General features: G+C 46.6%; 1 protein-coding gene across 1 annotated transcript in view; it reads left to right on the top strand.

Annotated features, from left to right (window-relative positions):
• Positions 1 to 20,611, top strand: part of LOC126278690 (heat shock 70 kDa protein cognate 5) — a 76,173-nt gene that overhangs the window by 23,324 nt on the left and 32,238 nt on the right. Inside the window, exons 5-6 of the mRNA XM_049978950.1 lie at positions 19,293 to 19,494; positions 19,695 to 19,801. Coding sequence (XP_049834907.1) covers positions 19,293 to 19,494; positions 19,695 to 19,801 — 309 coding nt within the window. The remainder of the gene's footprint in view (positions 1 to 19,292; positions 19,495 to 19,694; positions 19,802 to 20,611) is intronic.

Below are 20,611 nucleotides of genomic sequence, written 5' to 3'. Positions count from 1 at the left end.
TTACTTCTTGTGCATAATTGCCACATAGGAAGTCACTTGTCTTGCTTAAGGCTGGGATAACAAGGAAAAGGCTGGGATAACAAGGAACATGCTGCCAACAAGGGCCGAATGCAAGTTTTCCAGCTGCAGGCGACAACTTTTAAATCGGCTACCGGTACTAGTAGCTGACAAATTACATTTGTAAGCTGCACTATTCAAACACTATGCTAACTGATGCTGTTGTGGCACACTTATGTGACACTGAGTGCTCTTGTTAGAGGAACTAAGTTACAAGGTATAGTGCGAACCAACAAGTAACTTTAATCAAGCAGTAGCATGTGTAGTTCTTGTGAACTCTGTGTTGCTGGAAATGGTTATTGAAAAGTGAGCACTGATGGAACACTTACAATGTATCATTAGGTGGTTTATTATTTTTGAAAGCGTTGTGGTGACAACTCTGCAGGGTACCCCAGATTTTACGCTAGTTTCAAGGAAAAATCTGTGTTGCAATAACAAGTACATGAATTAGGATAGATTGCTACATACCACATAGAGGCGGTGTTGAATGGCAGACAGGCACATTAAAGAGTAAGCTGAGCTAGCAAGCATTCATCACACATTCATACTCACACACACCATTACGGTGAGTACCTGTCCCCCAATGGGGCTCACCCCTCTGTGGTGAGTTTGTGTTTGGCTACCATGGGCTCCCAGCTTTTGCAGCACATTTTCCCTCTCCTCCTATTTTTGTCCTGTCCCTAGGGAGGGGAAATTTGCAGGAACATGTCTGCACTTTCAGTAGCCTGACATCAGAACAGTCCCCACACATATTTTCCCTATCCTTACTCTGTTTTGGCGTTTGATGATTCTCTTTGTTTCTTCTTCCTCACTGTGCACTCCTCTCAAGCGTCCGTCGTGTAACAGGTGACTAATTTCCAGCCTCAGGTCGACAAGTAGGGTGTGAGAATACCCCATGGTACAGTCACGGCCCAGCGAGAGGTGATTGCCTGAGCTGTTACCTTTCCAAATTGCCAATTGGCCCCTCAGTTAGGAGCTCTAGAGGTGTGACCTCTGGTGTGAGTCCCCCCCCCCCTCCTCTCTCTTGAGCTGGATTGCATTCCCTTCCCCGTATCCAATCCTTCCCATTCTAGCTCCCACCCCCCCCTCTTTCTTCTTTGGTGTTTCCCTTTCTAAATTGTTTCCATAGTGTGAGCCATTTGGGGACGAATCCACTCCCTAGTGTCAATGGTGTGGGTTCCTCTCCCCCCCCCCCCCTCCTCCTCCTTCTTCCCCACGATAGTCTCCCCATCCCACCTCAATAGATCATGATCACATGTAGCCAGTTCAGCTGCCTTGTGTATGTGTAGGAGTTGTTGCTCATCATTTTGGGGCATTGTAACTTCCAGCAATAAAGTCCATGGCAGGTAGACCTTGGTGTGGCTGGGTACACCCATGGGGTGAGCCCCTGGCCCCTGAGAGGAGTGGGTGCTTAGCTTCATGCTTCTGGCCACTCTTCCATGGCTGTATCTTCACGGCTATATCTTCAAACCGAAACAGTTATCTGTCTGCTCTTACTGTTACTTCCCTGCCCTTCCCCTCCAGAGCCACCCAAACTGGTGGGGAAGGGTGGCAGACTTTAGCACATTATAAACTGCTCTGCATGTGGGGACAGTCTTCGTCCCCTCTCATGAGATTTCCTGTTGATTTTTCGTCAGGGCACTGATGACCATGATGTCGAGCGCCCCCTCAACCAAACTCATCACCATCCAGGCCCACCCTTTGGGAGGAGGGCCAGGCCTGCTGGCTTGGATCAAAATCCATTCCCCGTTCCTTGGTCTGCACCAGGACAGACGAGACTATAACTGCTACCAAGCTGCTCCTTTCTGTAGAAAATTTGGTGAAGTTGACCCACTAAGATGTGGCCTGGTTCCCTACCGGTTAAAACATCTGCCAGTCATTCGACGTCCCTTTGTGCTTTATGCACGTCATGGTGAGCATTTTTTTTAGTTAGTTATATCACTCCTCACCAGGCCTTAAATATGACCCAGGCCATAATCTTCCAAGGGCCATCCTCTCCCCCTGTGGGTTCGGGGGTAAGAATAGGCCCACGCTATTCCTGCCTGTCGTAAGAGGCGACTAAAAGGAGTCTCAAACGTTTTGGCCTTGTGCGATGGTCCCCTAACGGGTTTGACCTCCATCCTTCTAAATTTTCCGAAGAGCGAGCCGATTGGGGAAGGGCGCCTTACAAGGAGCGATGTGTCCATCATGCATTACCATCTCTAGCCAGGTTTGTCGTCATCGCTTAGCAGTCCCGCTCACCTACCATCTCTTGGGCGTGCAGTTTATTGCAGTCTGCTATGCTGTGACGCTTTATGCGCCAATGACGATATTGGACTACATCACCTGAAATCCAGCACGGTAGCCAGTCCGTTGTGGTGGGGCCGCCATGTACCCTGTTGGTTGTAGCCCCCTGACTACACAGGGATCGCTCTGCTGATGCCAGCGCCGTTAACTCCCCACGTATGCCAAGGAGTAGATGCCTATCTCCTTGGGGCATTGGGACTCCCGGCAATGGCCATCCTGCCAGGTGGTCGTTGCTGAGGCTGGGTGGCGCCCGTGGGGAGGGCCCTTGGTCGGAGTAGGTGGCATCAGGGCGGATGACCCGCAATGAAGCGTGGTACATCATCTCTTGCTGGCGGCCAGCCGCCAGCAGTCTCTAAGCGTTCCAGGGCTCAATACGACGCAACTACATATGACCCCAAATCGTTCCCCTCCCTGGCTACACCATGGGAGGAACGAAAGACTAAGGATGCCAGCGAACCATACTCGCCCCGCTACCTGGTGTGTACGAGAGCTGATGGTGAATCCTTTACATCCATGAAGCCTCAGTTCTTCGTCGAGCACTTAGAGGACAAGTTCGGGGAGGTGGAGGGCTTGTCCAAAATGCGCTCAGGCTCGGTTTTGATCAAATCGGCGTCCTCCGCCCAGTCCCGCCGGTTACTCGATTGTAACAAGCTGGGGGATGTTCCGGTTACAATCATGCCCCATAAGAGTCTTAATATGGTCCAGGGCATAATATTCCATCGGGACCTTCTATTGCAGTCAGATGACGAGCTTCGCGCCAATTTAGAGCGGCGAGGTGTTCACTTCGTCCGGCGCGTCCATCGTGGGCCAAGGGATAAGCAGGTTGCCACCCGTGCCTTCATCTTGGCCTTCGAGGGTGATACTTTACCTGAGAAGGTCAAGGTGATGGTCTATCGTTGTGGCTTCAAGCCATATATCCCTCCCCCGATGCGGTGCTTTAAGTGCTGGAAGTTCGGGCATATGTCTTCCCGCTGTACTTCCAGCCTCACAGGTCGAGATTGTGGACGCCCATCACATCCCACTACTCCATGTGCTCCGCCTCCCATCTGTGTAAACTGTGGAGAGCACCACTCACCTTGCTCGCCGGACTGCAGGATCTTCCAGAAAGAGCGCAAAGTCATGGAGTATAAGACCCTGGACCGCCTGACATACACTGAGGCCAGGCAGAAGTTCGAACGCCTCCATCCTGTTCGAATGACTGCCTCTTATGCCGCGGCTACTACTGTTATGGCCCCATTAGCTCTCCCTCAGACTGCCACCTCTCAGAGCCGGAATGCTACACCTGCCCCCTTGATGGTGGGGGGCACTTCACTCCCTGCTGCTCCTGCACTACCTGCCTCAGGAGCAGCAACCCCCCGACCATCGGGGACATCAGTCCCCACTTCTAAGCTGGGGAAGCCTCAAACTTCCCCGGCTCGAATAGCACGGAAAGGGTCCCTTGGGTCCCTTCCTTCCCAGGTTTCCGCCTCTGGGAAGGGTGACGTCAGCCAATGGAAGAAAAGCAGACCAGCGGCTGGTCGCAGGGCTTCCCGCTCCTCCTCCGTCCCGGAGACTGACTTGCTGGAGCCCTCCCAGCCAATGAAACCCAAGGACCAGAGAGACAGGACGAAGAAGAAGACCTCTAAGGCCAAGGAACACGCGGTGGCATCCACCCCACTGCTCCCTACAGGCTCTGCGTCCGAGGATAAGGTGGAGATCCGGGCGTCCGCTGAGGACCTGGATCTCGCCGGACCCTCGGACACCATGGAAGCAGATTGTACTGGTCCTCCATCGGTGGCAGCAGGTGACCCAGTGGCGTGATCTGCCTCCTCGGCCCCTTCACGCCTTTTTCGGACATGGACAAAGCGATACTCCAGTGGAACTGCAGCGCTTTGTTCCACCACCTTGCTGAGCTTCGCCAACTCATCAGCAGTCAACCTTTCCTCTGCATTGCCCTACAGGAAACTTGGTTTCCGGCAATGCGGATCCCTGCCCTATGTGGGTATCGGGGTTATTACAAGAACTGGGCAGCTTATGAGAGGGTATCTGGTGGGGTCTGCGTCTACATCCTTAACTCTGTCTACAGCGAATGTGTACCTCTTCACACACGTTTAGAGGCTGTCGCTGCAAGGATGTGGACGCCTCAGCCTATTACTGTCTGCAGTTTGTATCTTCCGCCAGATGGTGATGTCTCGCGTCATGTGTTGGCTGCATTGATAGCACAACTGCCTCCTCCTTTTGTGTTACTGGGCGACCTTAACGCCCATAACCCCCTGTGGGGTAGCGCCGCGATTACTGGCCGGGGTAGAGATGTCGAGACTCTTCTCTCGCAGCTTGACCTCTGCCTCTTAAACACGGGAGAGCCGACACATTTCAGCGTAGTCCATGGCACATTTTCGGCCACCGACCTTTCTATCTGCAGCCCCGGACTTTCACCATCCATCCACCGGAGTGTCCATGACGACTTATGTGGTAGTGACCATTTCCCCATCTTTCTGTCACTACCACAGCGTCACTCTTCTGAACGCCCCTCCAGATGGGCTCTGAATAAGGCTGATTGGGGCTTGTTCTCCTCTCTCACCACTATCGCACCATTGATGCGGTGGTTCAGTCGGTCACCACCGGCATCGTTTCTGTGGCGGCATCTGCGATTCCCTGTTCATCCGGGTCCCCTCAGCGGAGGACTGTGCCTTGGTGGGCGCCCGAGATCGCAGAGGCGATTAGAGATCGCCGGCGGGCTCTTCAACGCCATAAGCGGCACCCGTCCTTGGAGAACCTCATCGTTTTTAAACAGCTCCGTGCCCGTGCCCGACGCCTTATTCGCCAACGGAAGCAGGAGTGCTGGGAACGGTGTGTTTCCACCATTGGCGTCCGTACCTCTGCATCGCAGGTTTGGGCTAAGATTAGGCGACTCCATGGCTATCGGCCGCCTGTCTCTGTCCCTGGGCTTTCACTGAATGGAGTGGTGTGTCCTGACTCCGACACGATTGCGGACCGGTTAGCAGCGCATTTTGCTCAGTGTTCCGCATCTACGAATTACCCACTGGCCTTCTGCTCCCGGAAAGAGAGGTTGGAAAGTTGGAGGCTTTCCTTTCACATGCGCCACGCGGAGTCGTACAATGCTCCTTTCAGCGACTGGGAATTCCAGAGTGCACTATCTGCTTGCCCTGATACGGCTCCTGGACCAGACCGCATCCACAGCCAGATGCTGAAACACCTCTCTGTGAATTGCCAGCGACGCCTCCTAGATGTTTTCAACCGCATCTGGGTTGAGGGTGTGTTCCCGTCTCAATGGCGAGAAAGCATCGTCCTCCCCGGCAAGAACCCGCTGGAGGTGGACAGCTACCGCCCCATAAGCCTCACCAACGTTCTTTGCAAGTTGCTAGAACGTATGGTGAGCCGGAGGTTGAGTTGACTCCTCGAGTCTCGAGGCCTTCTGGCTCCGTCTCAGGGTGGGTTCCGTAAAGGCCGCTCTGATGTCGATAATCTGGTCTCCCTAGAGTCTGCCGTCCGTACAGCCTTTGCACGCCGCCAACATCTGGTTGCCGTCTTCTTCGACATGCGGAAGGCGTACGATACGACTTGGCGATATCACATCCTGGCCACACTTCATGGGTGGGGTCTTAGGGGCCCGCTCCCGATTTTTATTCAGAATTTTCTGTCGTCTCGTTCCTTCCGCGTGCAAGTTGCTGCGTCCCATAGTTCCTCCCGGGTCCAGGAGAATGGGGTCCCACAGGGGTCTGTCCTCAGTGTCTCCCTGTTTTTAATTGCGATCAATGGGCTCGCTGAGGCGGTGGGATCGTCTGTCGCAGCTTCGTTGTATGCAGACGACTTCTGCCTCTACTACAGCTCCGCTGGCATTGCAGTTGCTGAGCGCCAGCTGCAGGGCGCTATCCGCAAGGCGCAGTCGTGGGCTGTAGCGCACGGCTTCTAGTTTTCGGCCGCTAAGACCTGCGTTATGCATTTCTGCCGGCGTCGCACGGTTCACCCTGAGCCACGCCTTTACCTTGACGGTGAACCTCTTGCTGTGGTAGAGACGCATCGGTTCTTGGGACTGGTATTTGATGCCCGGTTGACTTGGCTGCCTCATATTAGGCAGCTTAAACAAACATGCTGGCGGCATTTAAACGCTCTCCGTTGCCTTAGCCACACCGGATGGGGTGCCGATCGGTCCACCCTTCTCCGGCTGTATCAAGCGCTGATCCAGTCCCGCCTTGATTATGGGTGTGTGGCTTATGGTTCGGCATCGCCATCAGCATTGCAATTGCTGGATCCCATCCATCACTGCGGGATCCGACTCGCCACAGGAGCATTTCGGACAAGCCCTGTTGACAGCTTACTTGTGGTGGCTGGTGTTCCTCCATTGCGGATCCGGCGCGACCGACTTCTGGCCGCTTATGCTGCCCACGTTTGTAGCTTGCCAGGGCATCCGAACTACCGTCTCCTGTTCCCGCACTCGATCGTCCATCTTCCAGACAGGCGGCCCCGGTCAGGGTGTACGATCGCGGTTCGCATCCGGGCTCTACTGTGTGGGATTGAGTTTTTTCCTCTCCCGCTCGTTTTCCGGGCCAATCTCCGTGTGCCCCCTTGGTGTGTGCGCCGACCATGCATTCGGCTGGATTTGGCACAGGGTCCGAAAGACTCGGTCCCTCCTCCGGCCCTCCGCCGCCGCTTTGTTTCTCTCCTTGCCGAGTTTCCCGGATCTGCCGTGGCCTATACCGACGGTTCGATGGTCTCTGGTCGCACTGGTTACGCTCTTACTCTAGAGGATCATTGTGAGCAACGGTTGCTGGCGCCCGGGAACAGTGTATACACTGCCGAGTTGGTTGCCATCTATCGCGCCCTAGAGTATATCCGTTCCCGCTCAGGTGAGTCCTTTGTCATCTGTAGTGACTCCCTGAGTGGTTTACGAGCTCTTGACCAGTGCTTTCCTCGTTCCCGTCTGGTGATGGCCATCCACGAGTCGCTCCATGCTCTTGCCCGTTGCGGCCGCTCCGTGGTCTTTGTTTGGACCCCAGGTCATGTCGGCATCCCGGGCAATGAGCGGGTTGACACGCTGGCTAAACAGGCAGTGAGTTCACCGGCTCTGGAACTCGGCCTTATGGAGTGTGATCTCCTGTCGCTTTTGCGCCAGAAAGTGCTTGGTGCCTGGGGTGACGAGTGGCGCACCCTGCCCACGCCCAACGAACTTCGGGCGGTGAAGGAGACGACCGGTGTGTGGAGCTCCTCCATGTGGGCCTCTCGGAAGGACTCTGTCGTCCTCTGCCGGTTGCGCGTTGGCCACACGTGGCTGACGCACGGCCATTTGTTGCGCCGGGAGGACCCACCGCTATGTCGCTGCGGGGCAGCTCTGACGGTGGTCCACATTTTGGTGGACTGCCCGCTTTAACAGGACTCAGGCAGATGTTTGCGCTGCCTGATACTCTCCCTGCCCTTTTATGTGATGACGTTGCTATGGCGGACCTCGTGTTGAGTTTTATTCGGGCAGGGGGTTTTTATCGTATGATTTGAGTGTTTGTCCTTTTATTTCCTGTATTGACTTGGGCCTTTGGCCTGTGGTTTTAAACTGTGGGTTTTAATGTCATTTGGTGGTTGGCATTTCCTTCTTTTTGTGGTCGGCCAACCACCTTCACACTCGGTGTGATTTTAGTTCCGTTTGTCTGGTCTTTGTCTTTCTTGTATTGTGTCGTCCCTTGTCTCAGTTCTCCGTTTTTAACGACTGACAGTTTTTATTTCGTGTGATTTTATCGTGGAACAAGGGACCGATGACCTTAGCAGTCTGGTCCCTTCAATCCCACACCCAACCAACCAAGGGCCATCCTCCTTCAGTCTGACAAAGAACCCGGGACTGGTCCGGCATGGTGCAGCATTCATTTCATCTGGCAAGTTTAGAGAGGTTTTTTCGAAGGAGAATCATGTTGATGCAGGCGTTTTTATCCTGTCTTCTGAGGGGATACTCTTCTGGAAAAGTTATAGTTAACTATTGCGACATCTCACTTCCAATGTGTTACCTCTGGTGTCTCCATTTTGGTCACATATCTTCGCAATGTGATGTAAATCCTATTTGTGGTGACTACGGCTGCCTCTCCATGTGGGGCATCCTTGTGCTCACTGCCCAAGTGCATAAACTGTTCTGGTCCATATTCTCCTTGCTCATTGGGTTACCAGATCTATAAAAAAAAGGAAGGTACAGGAATTTAAAACTCTTGACTGTTTACCCTAATCCCTAATCATAGGCCTGAAAAAAATTTGACAATCTCCACATGATATCTTTAATGTCTGTCTTTGCTTCTGTTTCATCCTTTCCTCCTCCCCCTCTCCCCCCCCCCCCCCCCTCCCCTCTTCACCCTTCCTCCTCCCTTGTTAACTTTGGCCTGTTTTCTTCCCTTTCCTCCACTCACAGAACTGCTCCTCTTCAGCCAGAGAAGAAATCTTGTCTGGCACCCACAGAGGATGGGGCTCCCACTAGAAATCTCCATCTCCAATGTCTCCAGGACAAGAAACCTTTTATTTTGAACAGGACCAGTGCTCTGTGGGCCTCAAGGCCACTCATTCTTTCATATCTTAAAATTCCTGACTTTCTCTCTTTGCTACCACATCTCCTCACACCCTCCTTAGAAGGAATAGCAGACACATAAGTTCAGGACAAAGCCTCTCTGACATCCTATGGGGTGTTGCTCCCCCTCCCTCTGAATTCAATTATACATTCATTGATGACACTCAATGCTTACCTCTGATGGTCACTGACTTGGCACAGTGATCTATTCTGGCCTGTTCAATGTCCATCCAGCCTCTAATACTACTCTCCTCTGATGAAACTATTATCACCACCTTCCAGAATTGGTCTCTTCATTCTCTCTGCTACGTAGCTTTCATTGTATTGCAGGAATCTTATTTCATGGATACACATTGTGGTTTCTGAGCCTTCTGCCAGAACTAGGTTGATCCTTTGAGAGCCTACAGTGGTGTCTGTACATTGGTTCGCATGGACACAGTTAGTTCTTGGGTTCTTCCTTATACTTCGCCGGAAGCAGTGGCTGTTCAGATCTGTTTACTCTGCTGTAACAGTATGCAGTATTTTGTATCTCCCCCCCCCCCCCCCCCCCTCCAGACTGGCCTCCTATGCCTCCTGCTGTTCTTGCCCTCCTTAAACAGCTCCCTCCCACCTTCCTCCTCCTTGGTGTTTTGGCACCCCAGCCATCTGTTGGGTGGTGTTGTGACCACTAACTGGGGCAGGCTTGTTAAGACCTGCTGGCTGGGCTTCATCTCTTGTCTCCACAATGCAGGTACCCTGACACACTTTGATGTGACACATGGCACTTAGTCAGCCGTTGAGATTTCGTTCTGTAATCCTGGATTCCTCCCCTCCATTCAGTGGAGAATTCATGACAATTTTTGCAACAGCACTCAATTTGCGATCGTCTTCTCTCTTCTCCAGCATCACTGACCTTGGCTTTTAGTAATGTGGATTGGGAGGCCTTTTCCTCAACTGCTATCCCAAGTGCTCCACCACAGGATGGCATTGATGATCCCTTTGGCAGCTGCTTCTGTGGTTCCTTCTTCCTCAAATTCTTCCCCACAGAAGACTGTCCCTTGGTGAACCAGCAAGATTGCTGCTGTTATTAAAGTTCACCATCACACCCTCTGATGCTACAAGCAGCATCCACCTGTCGATCAACCCCTGGCCTTTAAGCAGCTTCTTATTTTGGCCCAAAAGATTTGTCGGGGACAATATGTCGCTGCCATAAGGCTGCATACTCCCTCTTGACAGGTGTGGGCAAAGATCAGATGCATATTTGGCTGTTGTCCTGTTGTAGATGTCCTGGGAATTTCCGAAAATGGTGCCATTGCTGAGTGTTTAACACATACCTCAAAATTGGTCCATTAACTGTCCGCATTCAGTCTTCTCAAACACAGTCTAGAACAATTCCCTTTCTTTCCCTGATGCCTGGAGCCTTGTAACGCCCACTTCCGTTAGTGGCAATTTACCAGTTCCCTTGCCATCTGCTCAGACATGGCTCCTGGACCAGATCGGGTGCACAACCAATTGCTTCAACACTTATCGGTGGCTAGCAGATATCATATACTTGCCTCTTTTTTTTTTTTTAACAGTAACTGAAGTGAGGGGGAATTCCCTTCCCAGTTGTGAGAAAGTGTCGTTCCAGTTTTGAAATTAGATAACTATCATCCAATCAGTTAACCGACTGCCCTCTGCAAGTCAGTTGTACAAATGTTGAGTTGATATCTGTATTGGATGCTTGAACTTTTGGACCTTTTGGCTTCAACTCGATGTTTTCTGCCAAGGCTGCTATACTGCAGATAATTTAGCCCACTTGGAACCTGATATCCAAACAGCTTTTGCCCAGGGTCTACACCTTTTTTCGATCTGGCTAAAGCTTTTGATACCACACAGTGCCACCACATCCTTGCCACTTTACATGAATGGGGCTTCTACAGCCTGCCACTGATTTTTATCCATAACTTTCCACATCACACTTCTTAGGTACAGATTGGCACCTTCCAGCTGCACGATGATGGAGTTGCACAGGATTCTGTTTTGAGTGTCCCTCTCTTTTTAGTGACTGTCAGTGGTCTGGTGGCAGCTACAGGATCTATGGTGTCCTCCCTTTGTGTACTGATAATTATTGCATTTAATTTTGTTTGGCCTTAATGGGTGTTGTTGAATGCAGACTGCAGGGAGCAATACATAGTGCAATCTTGGGCTCTTCGCCATGGTTCCAGTTTTTGGCTGCAAAGACCTGTGTTATCCATTTCTGTTGTTGCTGTAGGCCAGTTCCTCCTTGTGACTGACTAATTGTTTTTGGGACTGGTCTTTGATGCCCAATTGACATGGCTTCCCCACCTTTGTCAACTAACTAGTGCATGTTGATCTCACCTTAGTGCTCTTCAATGTCTCAGTACCGCCATTTGGGGCATGGACCACTCTACTCTGATACGGCTTTATTCAGCATTGGTCCTGTCCTGCCTTAGATTACGGGAGTCTCGCATATGGCTCAGTTGCCTCTGATGTTACAGATGCTGAACCTGACACACCACTGTGGGGTATGACTGTTAACTGGTGCCTTTCGGACTAGCACCGTGATCTGCCTCCTAGCAGAGGCAGAGATTCCACTAAGTGTGCTCTGCACCAACAACAGTTGAGCGCTTAAGCATTATGCATCTGCTGGTACCTGGAGCATCCGAACTACCATCTCGTCTTTCCAGATATGTTGATCCTCCACCAGCAACGGTGGCCCACATCTGGAGTTATGATCCCCACTGCTGGCACAATGTATATAGCTGGGACAGTGTAGCTGTACAGATTAAATACACACATCAAAAAAAAAGTTTTCTTCACCTCGATTTCGTAACCTATACAGAAAATTGGAATAATAGTGATCAACATAAACGTCATTTCCGCCCCCCCCCCCCCCCCCCCCCCCTCCCGCCCTTCCCGCAGTAACATGCCTCTTGTATTGACTGTCCACAATTTCATCAAGGTACTGTTGGTCCAGATTGTCCCACTCCTCAATGGTGATACGACATAGATTCAATCTATCCCAGGCATGTTTCATAGGGTTCATGTCTGGAGAACATGCTGGCCACTCTAGTCAAGCAATGGTGTTACCGCAAAGGAAGTCATTCACAAGATGTGCATGATAGGGGCACAAATCTGCCGGTCACCTGGGAGTGACGAAGTGACCATTACACGTCTTAACATAGGGCACTGTCCTCTTACGCATGCCTTCTTACCACGGCGAGAGGAACCCCCGCTGTGTGATGCTTGTGGCGTACAAATCACTGAATGCCACATTTTAGTTGAGTGTGATTTCTATTGTTCTGTCAAGGCAGAAGTTAATATTAGTGGGGATCTGCCCTCGATTTTAGCCGATGACGAGGCGAGTGTCAAAAAAAAGTTTTAAGGTACTGTGATGTTTTTGAGCTTCAGCCTAAAATTTTAGGTTGGAATTTTTAGCGTGTTGCCGAGTGGCTGACCACTCCTTTTTATTCTTGTAATCGGCCAGTTCCAAACATGTGCTGTGTTTCATTTTAACCCCTTTCCCTACGTTCTCTTGCAGTTCTCCTCTTCATGTGCTGCTTTCCCCTTTGCTACTGTTGACGTGCACACTGCCTAGGTAGACTGTCACCTTTAATTTTAGTCCTATTTTTGCACTTGCTGCATTTTCCTGTCTCTGTATCTCCTCCGTGTCTGAACAACATTGCTGTGGTTCACTCAGAGACGCCAGGACACTTTCCATGTTGAGACCCCTCCCTGGCACAAAGTAACAATGCGGACGGGAGCAAACTGTGTTGTGACCATCTAGACGTGGTGGAACTACAGACAACATGAGCCTCATACCTCCTTCCTAGTGGAATGACAGGAACTGATTGGCTGTCGGACCCCCTCTCTCTTATAGGTGCTGCTCATGCATGGTTGTTTACATCTTCGGCAGGTGTAGTGACATCTCTGGTCAATGTCTATCTTCAAGAGTTCTTGGAACTGGGATGATGCAAAACTTTTTTATGTGTGTGTGTATATAGGGACAGAGTCTATATTCTTCGGGGATTTTTTCATCTGGGAAACAACCGAGAATTTTTGAGGATTTCAGAAATTTTTCGTTTCTTAGTTTTCAGTTAAATTTCTGTAGAATAATTTTACTTTTATCTCACTACTGCAGAATAATACTGTAGCAATAAAACACAAACGAGAGAATGACACCAAAATAAAACTTTAATTGCAAAGAAAATGCACTTTGGAACAAAACACAGTGGACATACAAGTGTCTGGAACACAGTGGACAAAGTGTGTGGCAACAGCAAAATGTGCCAAGGCTTTAAGATGAAGAGTATATAATACTACAGTAACAGCAAAGTGCTTTTGATGAACGTGATGCCAAAACTGTTTGTTTCTAACAAGTTGCAAGAAAATATTTTGAACGGTGGTTTGAAAAGCATTACATAGTAAATTTCCTTTTATGCAATACGAAATATGTTACGTGTGAGGATGTGCTATGAATTTCTAACAAATTATGCAATAACAATGGCAAAAAATATAACTATCCTTAAAATAAAAATAAAAAAAGTTGAGGTGAATTGTTGAGCATTTTCACGCATATTCAGCTTTTCTATGGAAATGTTGAAGCGCTCTACGGAACATGTATTCAGCCAGGTAACCCATGAAATGTTTGCTGCACAACAGCAGTGAAATTTATAATCGTGCTTTTCAGATGTTGCAGTTTAACCTGTGCTCTTAGGATCCTGGCTACCACACACTCTGAACAAGAGCAAACAATTTTTGACGACCAGTATTATATGTCAAGGCTTAGCCTTTCTTGATGAAAAATATCATTTAGTAGTCGTATTTAGGAAAGCAAGTATAAATGTTACTGCATTATATTTTCCTGAATTCTAAGTTACTGCAAGGCCACTGAGTGCCCTAGTAATGTGGGTATTAGACTTCTTGTCTTTTGATGTTCTGTGTTCGAGAATTACCTTGCTGTATTTGGTGAATTTGTATATACACTTTTGTAGTACCAAAATAAGCAGTGTAATTGTTGCCGCACTTCAAAGATCTTTCAAGAATGTGTTGTTTTTGCTGGTAGTGCCGGAAAGTTCTACACCGGTGTATAAAATCTCTACCATTCAATGGATTGATATCATTTACAGGTTCAAGGGAAAGTATATTGTCACTTAACACAGAAAAAATGTCCTTTTACTCAGGGTAATTCTCCTCCCCTCCCCCTCCCCCCATGTATACTGTGTGAGGGAGTTTTTGCTTTTAACAGAATGTGGGCTGTGAGAAAGTAATTAAAGGGAAATTGCCTGGTAGAATTTAGCACAGAGTGCACACATTTAATCATTGTTAGCAGTTGGTTTAAGAATTTAGAAAGAAGGATGTAAGCCTACATGTATAAGAGGCAACAACACTGGATGGTTTCAATTTTATTTTATAATGTAATGGTAAATAATGAAAGGATTAAAAGTAACTACTCACTGTACAGTGGTATGGTGGCATTGAATTGTCAGTAGGCACAAATGAGGACAGAATGTTGCCACCTTCCGCTTCACAATGCACACTCTGTGCAAAGTTCTCCCATGTTGCTTTTGTCTTCCAGTCCATTTTCCACTAATATATTTCCTTCCTTCCTCCCTTCCTTTTCCTATTACTGAATACCATTTCAGTTTCCATCTCCCTTAAAATTACTAAATCACTTATTTTATTTCATCATACATTCTTCAATCTCCATCTGCGGAACTAGTCTGTGTACATATTTTTATTTCTGTGAGGCTTTGTCTCTTTCTCGGCAACAAAAATACATTCACTGTGTTATTCAGAGTTGTTAACCTGCAATCCCCCCCCCCCACACACCCCTCCCTCCCTGCCCGTTATTAGGCATACTCTTATATTATCCATTTCTAATTTTGTTGATAACCCTGTACTCATCTAGCAAGAAATTTTTTTATTTGTACCACTACACTAATTCCACTTCAATCTCTCCCATTTCAAGTTCTCTAACCCACATGTTGAATTAAGGGAAATAATGTTGTATGCTCTAATCTGTAGAATGCCAGTAGTTTGTTCTGTTCCCAGTAGTCCTTGCCTGTGATTTAGTTGCAGACCACTCTGGCTGACAAGAGAAAGTGACACACATCAGAAGACATGATCAGATGTCAATGTAATGCCTTTGCACATCCACCGCCAGTGGATGTGCAAATGATCAAAGAGTTTTGGCACTCTTTGGCATACAGAATGGCTGTCGGAATGCATTAGTGTTAGTGTTGGGTACCAGTCTAGGTAAAATATGAGGGTGGGCTGGAAGTAACTATGTATCATTGAATTGATATTGGTTGAATAATATTGGAAACAGTGCAGATACACAGAACATTAAATAGCATAGTGATTTTCCATACCGCGTAATACCGAGGTGGTACACTCAAAAGTGACAAAGATGGCTGACCGCATGGATTGCTTCATAGTTTGAATTGTGAAATTTGATTGTTCTTTTGGAGAGTTGCTGGCATACAGTGAAGGGAAGTATTGAGTCAGTTCGTCTGGAGGCAATAAAGAATTGTCATTCGGAGATAATGACCACAGATTTGGTGAAGAGTGCAGTGAAAACAGGTGATCCATCCATGCCATCGGTGTTCTGAGAATGTGACAATCCTGCAGAACTCGTGCAGTGATACCCTGAACAAATCGATACAGGGAACACTACCTTTGACACAGTGAACAGGGAAAGCTACCTTCAAATACTTAATGATTACATTTGGTCCATGATATCTGGATGGGAAAAGAATATATTCAGCATCTTCATGCAAGACGGTGTATCATGTATCTTTGCAATTGTTGTGCGGGACATTTTCTGAGGAGATATGGATGTCACGAATGGCCTGCAAGAAGTCCAGACCTGACTTTTTATGGGGCTGGGCAAAAGAGGTGTACCAGACAAAATTTTCACATCGGACGAATCGGAAGTACGGATTCAGGAAGTTTCTTATTCATTTCAACATCTCACACAACTTCCTCCAAAAAGCTGTGTATTCTATTCCAGATTGTTGGAGAAGATTAGTCGATGCCAAGGTCCCTACATTAAAATTTAATGGACTTTTAACGTATGCCTGATATTCTCATATAGGTGTATATAATTAATTTCAAGTAAATAACTTTGCAGGATAAAAGTTATGTCAGTTTCAGTACCTAGTTACTTCTCACCCATCCTGTAAAAGGGTTGTGAAAAGTGCCACATGTGTGAAGGACACAGAGATGGTGCTTGATCGTATAAGGAAAGGGCTTCAGTGTGGGTCCCCATTTGGCAGGCTTATTGAATTGTGCAGTATCGGATGTTACAGAAGTCCAATGTTGGACTGCAAGGAAACTTGGTGGGAGCCATACTTGTCTTCAAGATTCTAGTCAACCACTACCCCCAATAGAGGATTGCTGTATTAGGCACCAAGCACATTTGAACCCCTTCACATCTGTGCCTGTCATACGAGAATAGGTAATTGGCTCCCTACAACTTTTGTATGTCATCCTAGAGCATTGGTCAGACATTAGGAGCAGCTATACTAGGGAATTATAGTCAGATGTAGGCTGCTGCTAACACCTCAACACAAGCAACTGTTTAGAGTGGTGCTATGACTGGGAAGCAGGCCTGCTGTCAATGGTTTCATATTGTGTTCAATGGTGGATCACAATTCTGTGCTAACCCTGATGACTGTTGGCAACCTGGTGAGGAGAGCCATCAGGTGTGACTTAGTTTGGACTGGTAATAATTGAGGGAACTCTGGGGGCACACTGCTATGACAGGGACATCCAGCATTCGCGCATGTTACCTCTTGTGTCACATTATCGTGGTGCCAATTTCTCAACAGTACAATGCTTGTCCACAAATGAAGTGTGTATCTTTGAGCTGTCTGCTTGATGTTGAGGCTTTACTGTGGTCTGCAAGAACCCCAAATCTGTCTCCGATAAAATTTGTGGGACTAGCTTAGACATAAACGGTGATGCAGTGACAGTATCAAGGAGTGGCCACAACAGTTGAAGGCCAGCTTGCCTCAGGAGAGGAAACTGTGGCTGTGTAACACCCTTTCCATCCAAATTAATGCATGCATGCATGCAAGCAAGCCACTTATCATCCTGATAAGTGGGTTCCTAATGCCAAATTATTTGCAAATTTGACTTGATATTGTAGTAAATAAAATGTTCTGTATCTTTTCAACCACTAAGGTTTCATTTTCTTTCCACTGCCTCTTCTGGGGCTTAACTTTTTTTGTTAGGCAATGTGTGTTCTTTCTCTTTAAGAAAGGCAGTGGGACAGGTATTAATAACTGTTAACTATGGCATCTGCCATTTCCCTAGACATGTATTAATACATCAGGACAATTGCTTAAAATTTCACTGTTGCACAGAATCTACATCTGTACACTGTGATCCACTGTAAAGTGCAAGCCAGAGGGTACCAGTTATTAGGGTTTCTTCCCTTCCATCATGTACAGAGTGCAGGAAGAATAATTGTTTGAATGGAGCAAAGTGCACAGGCATAGGCATAAAAATATTTGACCAGCTTCCTTGTCAATAAAAGGTCTTAATGGATGTTGTAATTCTTCCTGTACGACAACTCCTACTCCCTAGATGAATTTCGAACATCATCATATTTACGTGTTTTGGTTACATTTAGCAAATTTTGCTGATGATTAAGATTAAAGCAAAGTCCAGTTATGTCAGTTTAGTCTTGTAAAGAGAAATTATACCTTATTTTTTGAACCTACTGACATGTCGCCAACTAAACTAATGCTACACTCTGTACTCAAAATGAAAGGTGGAAGGGTTGCTTCCCCATTTGATCAATCTAATTTTGACTCTGTGATTTTTCTTAACAAATCAAAGAAATTACTTCGGTGGTTTCATTGGAAGGGACAAGGTAGTTTTCGTTTTCAGTCCTTTAATTATGTGATCTTGTGCTCTATCTTTAATTATCTTGTCAATGGTGGATAATAAACTATAGTCTTACCTCATCTGCCTCAAATACTGCCAGTGTTTTCATGTATCTTTCCCATCTTATTTCTGTCCAGCTTTTCCATTTGAGTTACTTTTCTCTTTTATGCTGGTATTTCTCTCCCTTCCTACACCTTCACTACTTACTTTCAATTTTCCTGTTGGTTTCTTTGTCTAGTCTTCCACGTTTGCTACTGTTTCTTAGACGGTAAGATCTTTTTTTTCATTTGTTGTACTGTATCCACGCTTGATTATTAAGAGCAATTCAGAAGCCACAAACCAAATTGAACTGTAATACTTAACTTCACTGCTTGTAGCTTTACTGTGTGTTGAACGTACACAGCCGGTTTTGGAAGTTTGTGCTATTTTTAGTTGAACACCTTTATTGCGTATTCTCTACTCTCTCCTGCTTTTCTTTCCTTTACCTTTACATGGAAGGTAACGGTTCCATGGCACAACTTCGATGACTTGCAATGAATGAAAGTTGCATTATTAACAGCAAAGTTTTGGACAGAAACATTTTTCTTTCGTAGTTTGAAGAGTGAAAACTTCACACACAGTAGACGACTGTCCTTTGACACTACATATATCAACAAAATGTGCCTGTGTGCATTATGAAGTTATTGGGCCCTGTACTGAAGGGACTTGCTCATCATTCCCATGAAATCACCTTAGAACAAAATAACTGGACTACTTTAACTAATATCTTTGAAAGTTTCACTTATAGAACACACATCACAGAAAATATTCAGTTTCATACAAACAGTTTATACCAAGTACTCTACTGATAACTGAAACAAAATAATAGAGCTCTCCTCTTTTTCTATGGGCACACAAAAACTACTTCACATTATTCAGCCACTGTTGGCATTACCTTGTCAACAGAAAAACTATTAAATTCCCCATCAGAATCTCACAATATGAAATGATTGTGTGTCTCAGTGCATCAGCACTAGAAGATCCGCAGTTTGAGTTTCTATCTCCAATCACTTTTAGAATCTGTACATCAGTTATCACCTTCCACAGTGTTTGTTAATGTGAAATTTCATCATGTTTCAATGTTCATTTTAAAATGCCAGTCTGCCTAAGTAACAATAAGTTAGTTGAGGTCAGGGGAAGGCAGTACTGTACCACTTCCATTAGGACATGCTGAGTAAAACATGGCACATCTCAAACCGACTTTCTGATTACACTTCACCTTCCTTTTTATGAAACAATATGCTAATTAAAACCTACTCTGGAAATAATACCGTAGCATATCAGTTTGCAGCTGTTCCTGTTCATGTTTTGCAAATATGCTAATAAAGTAAGTCGCATAATTACTTCATTCTAGTGACTTCACAAATAAATTGCTGGTCTTGACAAGTCAGTATGTATGTTAATTCAAAATGCATGGACATTTTAAATGTGATGATTACCTCTTACATTGTGATAACTGTAAACTGTTTACATTTGCAAATACTTACTTTTGCAGGAAAACAGTTTCGTATAAGATAGTTAAGGCATCAAATGGTGATGCATGGGTAGAGGGCAGTGATAAGAAAATGTACTCTCCAAGTCAAATTGGAGCATTTGTTTTAATGAAAATGAAAGAAACTGCAGAAGGTTACCTCAATACATCAGTTAAGAATGCTGTGATAACTGTGCCTGCTTACTTCAATGACTCGCAGCGTCAGGTAAAGATTGTGTTTTACACCGCATCATACTTTACAAAAATTCTTAAAGTACCATAGTTTGTATGAACTACTGCAATGATGTCTTATTTTTCGTCTCTGAATTATGTATGAAGAGAGAATTTTCTGAGTGTGCAGACATTATAAATAATGATTACTCAAAATAGTTGTAAGTCTGAAACAGAATGCATTCTCTGTTTCAGGCAACGAAGGACGCTGGTCAGATTGCAGGCTTGAATGTGTTGCGTGTCATTAACGAGCCGACAGCTGCTGCGTTGGCATATGGCATGGACAAAACAGAAGATAAAGTGTAAGTTTCTTTTACTTAAAAATTTATATCAGACCAGTATAGTACATAATATGCTTTTTTATAATAAACAGAACTGCCCTCCAGAATGAGATTTCCACTCTGCGGTGGAGTGTGCGCTGATATGAAACTTCCTGCTAGATTAAAACTGTGTCCAACCGAGACTCGAACTCGGGACCTTTGCCTTTCGTGGGCAGGTGCTCTACCAACCGAGCTACCCAAGCACAACTCACGCCCCGTCCCCACAGCTTTACTTCTGCCAGTACCTCATCTCCTATCTTCCAAACTTTACAGAAGCTCTACTGCGAGGTCCCGAGTTCAAATCTCGGTCTGGCACACAGTTTTAATCTGCCAGGAAGTTTCAGAACTGCCCTAACAACATACAAAAGGCAATTTTATTTTAAACTAGTGTACAGTTTATACACTTTGTATGGCTTTATGCAGTGATGTCTAATTTTTCGTCTCCGAACTGTATATGTGGAGAGAATTTTCTGAGCATCTTTAAAACAAAGGCCAGTACAACAAACTTAAGATGTGATATTACCTACAGATTTGGTTTTTTGACCTGTTTACTTTAACAGCTCTCTTGGTAGCCTACTGTCACAGTATGTTTATGGATTACTGTCAGCTGTTAGTTTCATAACCAATGTCAGATGAGGATGGTGGTTCACACCTGTCTTGCCATCCTAATTTATGTTTCCCGCAATTTCCCTAAATCACTTAAGAAACATGCTGGGGTGGTTCCTCTGAAGGGGCATAGCCATCTTCCTTCCTCATTCTTCCGTAATCCAGTGGGACTGATGACGTGCCTGT

Source organism: Schistocerca gregaria, chromosome 6 (genome assembly GCF_023897955.1).
Source record: "Schistocerca gregaria isolate iqSchGreg1 chromosome 6, iqSchGreg1.2, whole genome shotgun sequence".
Classification (NCBI taxonomy): domain Eukaryota; kingdom Metazoa; phylum Arthropoda; class Insecta; order Orthoptera; family Acrididae; genus Schistocerca; species Schistocerca gregaria.
Note: the sequence above shows the minus strand (reverse complement) of the source record. Positions and strands in the feature narration are given on the sequence as shown.